General features: G+C 33.8%; 1 protein-coding gene across 1 annotated transcript in view; it reads left to right on the top strand.

Moving 5' to 3' along the window:
* Positions 1 to 10409, top strand: part of LOC113115279 (tumor necrosis factor receptor superfamily member 19-like) — a 27741-nt gene extending 17332 nt beyond the window's left edge. Inside the window, exons 6-10 of the mRNA XM_026282741.1 lie at positions 2791 to 2952; positions 4126 to 4248; positions 4458 to 4560; positions 6984 to 7189; positions 9834 to 10409. Coding sequence (XP_026138526.1) covers positions 2791 to 2952; positions 4126 to 4248; positions 4458 to 4560; positions 6984 to 7189; positions 9834 to 9838 — 599 coding nt within the window. The 3' untranslated portion in view covers positions 9839 to 10409. The remainder of the gene's footprint in view (positions 1 to 2790; positions 2953 to 4125; positions 4249 to 4457; positions 4561 to 6983; positions 7190 to 9833) is intronic.
* The last annotated feature ends 95 nt before the right edge of the window (positions 10410 to 10504 follow it).

The raw sequence follows: 10504 nt of genomic DNA, 5'->3' as shown, positions 1-10504 counted from the left end.
AATATATATTTTTTATTTACATAATAAATGTGTGTGTACTGTGTATATGTATTATGTATAAATAAATTCACATACAGCATATATTTAGAAAATATGTATTTCCATTTATATATTTATATTATAAATATATTTAATATATAAACATAACATATTTTTCTTATATGTGTGTGTATGTGTGTGTGTGTATATACATGCATGTGCATGTATTTATATACATAATAAATAGACAAAGTACACACACATATCATGTAAAAACAAAAACTTTTATTTTGGATACGATTAATCGTGCTTGACAGCACTTATAAATTTACTATGAAATATTTGAGTTACTTTAAAGTATTTATTACTAATAAATAACGCAAGTTACTTTGTTTTCCCATTCATTTTCTGACAGAAGAGAAATTTGGAGTATATACGTATATATATTTCAGTCTTTTGAGTGGATGGTGGCTAAATAGTTATAATGTTACGATCTGCTTATTCAGATTTTCTAATTGGTGGAGATTTTTTGCTCGTACTTTATTTTAAGCTCCAATCCTCGCTATTAACAAACTATTAACTATGACTTTTGCTTCAATAAACTCCTAATTTACTTCTTATTATTAGTTATTAAATTCGTCCCTATACTAAAGTGTTACAGATTTATTTTGCAGAATCATGGGAAAAGTAGTTTTTCCCCAGGAATTTCAATGTTAAACATGTTTAAGTGGAAATGATGCAGACCTGCTCCAAACAAAAGCATATACCATCGATGGACAGCCTCATAGCTCACAGTAGGTCTATAAGTTGGTGTTAAAAATCAGAGAAAGTGAATGAGTTTTCACTTCCGAGACCAGACTGTTAGTTAGTGCAGGTTGTTCGAGGTAGTTGCTATAACTAGCTGTTGATTAACTGTGACTATGCACTCTTCTTTAGAGCTCGCCACACAGCTGCTTTTCCAGTCCTAAGTGAAGGATACATTGATGTACACACCAGATATCACGATAACCCCAATTATCTCAATGACTTAATAGTCGGTGTCAGAAGAACACAGACTGTAAAACCCCTTCTTCAGGCTAGATCAGTCACTTGATCGACCCTCGCCTTTTCTCAGATTGTCTTCAGGGAGGGAAGGCTCTGTAGACGGTGACATCAGAGCTCTCGTGGTGCCTTCAGACTGTGGCAGCTGTTTTCTCAGGCTGATTCCACATTCCCCAACCCCACTTCAAACATATAGCAGTGACCGCCCTCAGCCTTGATCTGCCTCTTAATAATGGGCTCGCTAGACTGGCAAGTGAAGGCCCGACTGGCCTGGGGTGAAGGGGTGAAAAATTATCGGCAGGCCGGGAATGTGCCCTTCACCTTCAGGACATTTCTGCTATTTAAACCGCCGCCTTAACCGCAGCGAGAGGAGATTTGAGACACATACTCGAGCTGGGCTTTTGGTTTTGGCAGGTTAAATGGAAGATGAATGGAAATGGAAAAAACGGAAAGTGTAGTAGAACGTGAAAGCCTCTTCAAATAATGTCTGGATTTTATAACACTATTATTAAATCTTGTAGGAGATTCTTAAAGGAGCTTTTGGCCCTTAGACTAATGGGAAAGTTCTTCTGCGTTTTTCGCTCGGAGGAAAACAGAAATTTGAAATGGTAGCCAGCGGTTTTACTGTTCGCAAACATCTGATGTTTCGTGTCTGATCTCGTGAAAAAATGAACCTGAAACGATTTCCATGTCAAAGAAGGTGGAGCCTCAGATCAAATGTTTGTTGGCAGTTTGAAGGTGTCCTCGACTGGTGTGAAGTTTTCTGGAGAGCTGTTTCAAACCACCGAAACAGATTTTCCTTTTCAAGCAGATTTGTTTAAATTTCCCCGCACCCATTTGTTCTTGGATTTGCTGTGCTGTGCAATGAATAAACACGATTAATTGCATCGAAAATAACGATTTTGTTTATATTATATATCAGTGTGTATTGTATATTTATTATGTATATATAAATACAAACAAGTACGGACAGTGTATATTTTGAAAATATTTACATGTATATTAAATATAAATATTTTTGACATGTAAAAATAACACTTTTTTTCTTAAATATATGCATGCATGTGTGTATTTATATATACAAAATAAATATAAACAGGACACTCATATATGTTATGCAAACAATACATTTTATTTTTAGATGCGATTTGACGGCACTAACTTATATACTATAAAAAAATTATAATATTTGAGTTAATTGTTCTTTTTAATATTCTGAGTTTAATTCATTTGAATCTTTAGCAATTTTGTTAAATGCTTTTGTCATTTTTATTAGCTTTAACTTTTTTAATATCGCTATTTTTATTTCATATTTAGTTTTTATACATTTCTAGTTTTTTTTTTTTTTTGTAGATTTAGTATTTCAGTTTGACGAGACAAATATTTCACATTTTTATTTATTTATCTAAAACGTATATTTTTATTGTATTTCCACTTTATTTTAATGAACAAAAATAGATTTAGTTAACGATAATTACTCTGCTTTAGATGAATCATTTTAAACCAAACATTTTTTTTTCAGTAAGAATTTTTGCAAAATGTTGACGCAGCTCTTTTATAATACAGTGAAAGTAAATTAGGGATGAACCAATCAAGCTCTAAAAAAGCCTCAAATGGGTGTTTTATGGTGGCATTTATATTTTTTGGAGCTTGACAGGTCCTGGCCACTATTTGAACACACATTCTGTCAAAAGTTCCTTTTGTGTTGCACTTATTGTACGAGAGTGAATAATAGAGCCCCTCGGTGACCTCACTTCCTCTCTCTGTCAGGTATGGGGCGAGTGAATTTTGTCCCGGTCCAGCCTGTGGTGACCAGCCCCAGAGACATGGCTCTGGCTGCGGTCATCTGCAGTGCGCTGGCCACCGTCCTGCTTGCCCTCTTCATCCTGTGTGTCATCTACTGTAAGAGACAGCTTCTGGAGAAGAAACCAGGTGGGTCACGCCGTCTGCTCCTTCCTCTGATCACGTATCAGTGTTTTAGTACAAGAGTCACGGATTATGATTAGAAAGCTTGTGGAATAACGGTTTCATTTTATAATTAGTGCTATTAAATAATAGCATTTCTAATTATGCTTTACAAATATTTACAGTAAAATGTTTTTTTATGGTTATAAAACATGCCAAAATAGCATCCTTTGAACATATGTAAAACCAATTTATGTGGGAGCTTCTTTAAACAGTATGAAAAGCCATAAGAGTATTTCTGTCATTGTGTTTATGTATTTATTTGATGACAGTGGTACTACTGATATTATATTTTGATATAAACTGTGGTTATAAATAAAAATAAAGATTAGCATAGTCAATTTGGAAAGATAATTTTTTTTTGTTTTCCTACTTCTCACAATTTTACCACAATTTTAGTTGGCTATGTAATGATACTGACAGATCTAACGTTAAAATTTGTTGTAAACAGAGTACAGTTAAGGGTATTTACTATATTTCTTAAGTAGTTTATTATAGTATGTATTATTTTTTTCACTGTTGCTGCTTTTTTTCATTAAAACATTAAGCCTCATGATGTCATGCAGTACAGGGTTTTTACTGTGATTTTTATTTTAATATATTTTAAAAATTCTGTGCAAAACAGCATGTCTTTGAGGAATGAAAACAACATTTATTTGAACTAGAAATCTTTTGAGACAATGTTAAAATAAAAGTATATTTTTCATTACTTTGAAAACAAAACCAAAAAAACCACAAAAAAAACAACAAAACACAACACAAAGCTAAAAAACAAACAAAACAAAACAACACTAAACAAAACAATACCAATAAAATAAAACGACACAAAACAAAACAACACCAATAAAATAAAACAAAACAAAATGACACAAAACAACACAAAATAAAACATACTAACTTAAACACTAAACATTTGAACAGCTGCATAATTTCTATAATAACATAGTTATATCAGTAATTTATCATACATTATCTTTTATTTTGTTACTGTTAATGCTAATTAAAAACAAAAAAAACAACAACATTAAGCCTCCTGGTGTCATGCAGTACAGGGTTTTTACCATGATTTCTTTGTCTAATCAGGCAATAATGAAACGTCACTGTTTGTTTCTTCTGTTGTTCCGTGTGTCGATGTCTCAGTTTCAGTGAGGTCCCATGAGGGTCCTTATGTGGGGTCCGAGCTGTCTTGTCTGGATCGGAGGGCTCTGGAGTTTTCCCAGCGACCGTGTTGTCACTGCTGTCACAGCTCCGGACAGACCTGCGGTGAGTTTCACACACCTTTCAGACGTCTTACCAACACGCTGCTAAACGGCTGGAGTGTGATGAGGACTTGTGCGTTTTCTCTGGACGAGTCCAAACATGTCAGTTATCCAGTAATTATCTGTCAGATGAGCACTTTATTAATCACACACACAGAGTCACGGGAAGGTTGATCATCATGACGTTGGATTCATGTGCGGTTTGTTTTCCAGGTCCTGTGCACATGATCCCGTCTCTGTGCTGCGATGACTCGTGGAGCCAGAGCCGCGGCCGAGAGACTCGTCCATATCTCTCTCAGAACAGTCTCAATGAAGGGTGGGTCACGTTCACATTCAAATCAGGCTCAAGGATCAGCTTTGGATCTGTGCCACTTTAGTCTGCATGGCAGACCTGGAAGATTAGATCAAACTCAACAGATTCATTTACAGTTGCTGACAAAATTCTATTTGATCCGTTCAGAAATCATCCTGATATTCTGATCTGCTGCTCAGGAAACACTTCCTATTATTATCAATGTTGAAAAGTGTTTACATTTCTGAAATGTTTTTAATCTTTCTGATGGTTTAATGAATAAACATAACTATTTATTTGAAATAAGTGTTTATTTCGTAGAAATTTGTCTCTACTGAAACTTTTGAGCTATTTAAATATATCCTCCATTGAATACAATAATATATATATATATATATATATATATATATATATATATATATATATATATATGTATGTATGTATGTATGTATGTATATATGTATATATATATATATATATATATATATATATATATATATATATATATATATATATATATATATATATATTTATTTATTTATTTATGTGTATATATATATATATATATTTATTTATTTATTTATTTATGTGTATATATATATATATATATATATATATATGTATGTATGTATGTATATATATATGTATGTGTATATATATATATATATATTAGGGGTGTAACGGTTCACAAAATTCACGGTTCGGTTCGATACGATACACTGATGTCACGGTTCGGTTCGGTTCGGTTCGATACGTTTTAGATACAGCAAAATGTAAAAACATCTCAACTTTTCAGAATGCCGCAAGCGCACCGCGGGTCATGTGACAAGAACCAACCAATCAGCTTCATCCTTTCCCGTAACAACGTTGAGAGCTCAGCCAAGATGAAGGAACAGCTGATCATAGTTGTATATGGATTGCAATTTTGAAATAAATTCAGTAGCAGAGCTACTGCAAGCGATTTTTAGAGCTGCAAATCCATTTATCCTTCGCTGAAATTTCCGCGTCTCATGGAGAGAGCACGTCATTGTTGCTTAGCAAAGACAGACGCCTCAGGAGAAAGACGCGCTTAGCGTTTTCCATGCGTTTTTAGGCACGATATGTGAACGGCCCCTAAGGCGCTCGCTCACTCAGCACGCGCTGAAGGCTCGTTGCAAAATGTCTAATGCATTTAACAGACCAGAAATATAAGATCCTAAAATAACCAACAGGTCTGGTGTTTGGGTTGGATTCCCTGTAAGCTATAGTGTCTAAATGCTGCAGGGATAGTTTGCTGCGTGCATGTTTCTCCTTTTTTTCGTCTTTTCCCAGATAGTACTGACGCATATATCCCAGATATTCCCGCTGGGTTTTTTTTTTTTGTAATCCTGCCGGTGTACCCTGTCATGTTGCAGATGCGACATACCGTTGTTTTTTTATCCACCACTCTCTTGCCATCACCATTATAGCTTAAAGGGAATCCAAAGTGCACCCAAACACCAGACCTGTTGGTTATTGGAGGATCTTCTCATTTCTAGTCTGTTAAACGCATTGGCTATTTTGCAACGAGCCTTCAGCGTGTACTGAGTGAGCGAGCGCCTGCTGAGTAGCCTAACATAAACATATAAGATGGTGTTTTTTTCTTCTTCGGGAGTGTCAGGGGCGTTGCCTGTTACGTTGTTTGGGTTATTGGGCTACCTTGTTGAACGCATATCATTATATTTCTTTCTCTCTCTTTTTTTTTTTTTTCAAATATAATTAATTACTCCAACGAACCGTTCGGTATACATAATGCGTACCGCGTACCGAACCGAAAGCGTCGTACCGAACGGTTCAATACGAATACGCGTATCGTTACACCCCTAATATATATATATATATACATATATATATATATATATATATATATATATATATATATATATATATATATATATATATATGTATGTATATATATATATATATATATATATATATATATATATATATATATATATATAATTTTTTTTTTCTTACCGACCCCAATTTTTTTACTCTTACTGACCAAAAACTTTTAAATGGTACTGTACCACACATTTTATTTGGTGTCAGGTTATTTATAAAATTACTGGTGACCAATATTTCAAATGTTTCATTTCAAATAGTGTTTTGCTACTTTTTTTTTTAGAAAGTAACGTTAACTGACTTTTGTTACATTTCTCCATTTCCATTGATTATTGGTCTCTCTATTCTAGATAATAAACACTTTTTGAATTCTTTTATTTTTAGTGGTATTGCTCTTTTAAAAGAAATGTGGCTAATGTGTGAATTCTGAAAATAAAAGGACACGTTCTTGTATTCTGTCTGCATTCTTTTTTATTTAATAATGAGCCTTGTGTCTTTAAGATGCCATCAGAAGCAGTTTACCTCCAGCTTAACTCTTCCATTGAGCTCTGTGTAATTTGACAGTATGTTTTTTATCCCAACAGACCGGTCAATCCATCTCTGGGCGGCAGCCAGGCAGATTTGGGATGTGCACCTGATGAGGCCTTCACCACCTCAGACGATCCCTCAGAGTCCACACACTGTGAGGAGGACGAGGAACGAGACGTGCAGAGCTCAGGCCTGACCCCAGCTGAGCCTGAGGATGGGTCAAACAGTCGGCTCCTTCAGCCACAGCTGTCTGCAACTGAAGGTGAGCGAAGCTCCAGGGTCAGACCCAACTCATCAGTCCAAAGTGACTGACAGAAAACTCATTACATGGGAATGTCCAGTTTAAGAGTCTAGAATATTCCCATGCTGCCACAGAAATTAATGAAAAAGTTAGTTTTGTGCCAAAAATCTGTTTACTAAATGTCAATGAGTTGTATTTTTTTAACATTTATAACATATATGTAACATTAAAATATATGTTAATTATAAAAAGGCAATTATAATGTTAATTTTATTTCATATGTTGTTCTTTTAAATTTTTAATTCATTCAACAGAATCTCAAACGTTTTTATTAAAGTTTCTGCAAAAATATAGAATGGCATAACTGTGTTAAACATTGATATAATAAGTGTCTTTTGGCACTAAATCAGTTTGTTAGAATGGTTTCTGAAGGATCATCTGACACTGAAGACTGGAGTAATGAATCTGAAAAAAATCATCTTTGCATCACAGCAATAAATTCTATAAATAATAAATTATAAAATATACTCAAATACAAACCAGTTATTTTAAGTGTAATAATATTTCACAATATACAGTTTTTATTGTATTTCTCATCAAATAAATGCAGCCTTGAGCATGAGACTCCTTAAAAAAAAAAAAAAAAATTCTTATGGACCACAAACTTAACAATTAATATTAATCGAGAAAAATACGTGCTCTAAAATAGTAAAATGTTAGGTATTTTTACCTAATGCATTAACTAATATAAACATGTTTAATGCTATTGTGATGTTAACCACTTTTCAAAAAAGTGTAGTTTTGAAGTTTTCAATTGAGGCATTTATCATTACTTTATGCCTTGTTAGCTGAATTATATTAACAATCAATCAAAATTGTGCAATAGAATTGACACAGAATTCAAGATGTGAGCCTAATGGAAGCTGAGATGTTGAAACACTCCACTTCTGTGTTCGTTTAACGAGAGCCAAAGCAAATGAGCAACTGACAAACTGTCGATGCCATCCAGAGCCGAGGGTGGTGTGTGTAAACATGCGATCACAGGAAACAAAAGCCTTATGGTGAAAAGCCGAACATGAAAGGAACAAATTATTCAATTTCCTTTGATACACATAAAAGGGCCCTTTGTTAAACAGCGTGCTGGTGTGAAACACGTGAAGTCATGCGTTCCCTTACTTTGTTAGCCTTCAAAATGTCACCAGCTAGTAGTGAGCTTTAAACACGATGAATCAAGATGTTTGGGATTATATAGTGAGATAGATTTTGTTTCAAGTGTTTAATCTTGGCATGTGAGATTATAAACTAAAAAGGAAGTTTACAGTAGTAAAAAAAAATCTGTTATCAAATTGTTTCAAATCTGCATGACGTTTTTTTTTTTTTGCGTTGAAATCACAAAGATAATTTTCAGAGTCTTATGGTAGTTCTTGTCCGTATAATGAAAATAAATGGGGACTGTCAAGTTTGGAAATGACTAAAGAAACTTACAGGTAGTTTAAAAGTAGTCCAAACATACATAACATTGATGAAAAAAGTAGTAAAAAAAGTAGTTATTAAAATGATCTTTATTACTCTCCCTAATGTCATTCATAAATTACGAAAATTTTTTATGAAATCCGAGAGCTTTCTGATCATGCGTTGACATGTTAAAGGCACAGAAAAGTAGTAAGGACATTATTTAAATAGTCCATGTGACATCAGTAATTCAGCCTTAGTTTTATGAAGCTACAAGAATACTTTTAAAACAAAATAATGGCTTTATGCAAAAAATTGTCTTCAACTCGCGTTCATGAGAGTATCACTTGAACAAAGATTCTTCAAGTTTTCATTTTTGGGTGAACTGTCCCTTTAAGAATTCATTTCCACTCAACTTTTTCCATCCGTTGCCATGTTTTATTAATTTTTTTAATTCAAGGCCATTTTTGGTTCATTTATTCACTAGTATTTGGTAAATGATGACCAAATTGTATTATTATGAACATTATTTATTTATTCATTTTATTTAAAATTCAGTTAAATCGTAAAATGTGGGCCACCAGCAACTGTTTGGATACCAAAATTCTTGGTTAATTTCAAAATTCGTATAAAAATATAGATTTTTTTATGTTCCACAGAGGAAAGAAATTCACACGAGTGCGAGTAAATGATGACAAAATGTACATTTTTGGGTGAACTTTACCTTTAATCAAGGAAATGAACAAATACATAATTAGAACATATTCTCAATTTGTGGCCTCTTTTTTATTTATTTATTTATTTATTTTTTATTTGACATAAAATTAATCAAAGCTTTGGAATATATTGCAAGGCAACATTTGAACATACACTATTCTCCGCAAATAACTAAAACTCAATCATATGGCTTTTTTTCTAATATATGGCTTCAGAAGACCTGGAATATAACAAATAAGTCATATGCTCAATTTTTGTGATGCTTTCTGTCATTTTTGGAGCTTGAAAGTCCCAGTCCCCATTCACTTCCATTGTAAAAAAAATTGTGGACTGTCCCTTTAAGAGACCAAGCCAAACCTCACTGTGCCTGTGCTAAAGTCTCATAAATGATGAGGCTTCATGAGACATGTTTTAATTTACTTTAATTTAATGAATGACTGATTCATTGCCAAGTGATTAACAAGTTTGTTCTTGCGCTTTTTTTGTCTCTCTCCAGGATGACCTGCTCTTATCTCCCCTGCTGTTGGTCTCTGAGAGTCACTCTGGAGGTAGAACGAGTAAAGGAAGATCCCACCTCCGATTACATCAGGCCACACACAATGAAAACCTGTGTTTTGCCATCATTCTCCAGCCGTGTGTGACGCTCGCCAACAGCAGCCTAAAGAGACTTCATTAATGTGTAAACAAAACCACACGAGACAGAAGATTGCTGTCTTTTGTAAAGAAAGCACTAGATAGTTCTGTACCCCAGCACTGACTACCTGTTGAGGTGGCTTGAAGTTAAGGTTCAGCTGCAGGTATTGGTTGCAGTTGACCTGAATGGTTTGCATTGCTCTTTGCAGTGCATTCCAGTTTCATAGATCAAACTGCGCTGTGTGTGTGTGTGAGTGTGATCTCCAGTGTGTTGAATTGTAGATATTGTATGAGAGGAAATAGAAGGACAATATTTTTTATAATGTAGATTCTCATCTCATGCCTTCACTCTTGCTTTTCGTAATGATGTATGGTGAACTCATACAAACCTTGTGAATTGTGTTGCTCATCAAATTTGTAAATAAAACTTTATAAGCTTTGCTGTAGTATTTAATGAAAATATTAAGTCAAAGCACAAATATAATAACATTATAACAGTGATCTGAAATTATACAAACTATAATCTACAATGCA

The sequence above is a fragment of the Carassius auratus genome, chromosome 15 (assembly GCF_003368295.1).
Source record: "Carassius auratus strain Wakin chromosome 15, ASM336829v1, whole genome shotgun sequence".
Taxonomy (NCBI): Eukaryota; Metazoa; Chordata; class Actinopteri; order Cypriniformes; family Cyprinidae; genus Carassius; species Carassius auratus.
This window is presented reverse-complemented; position numbering and strand designations above follow the sequence as displayed.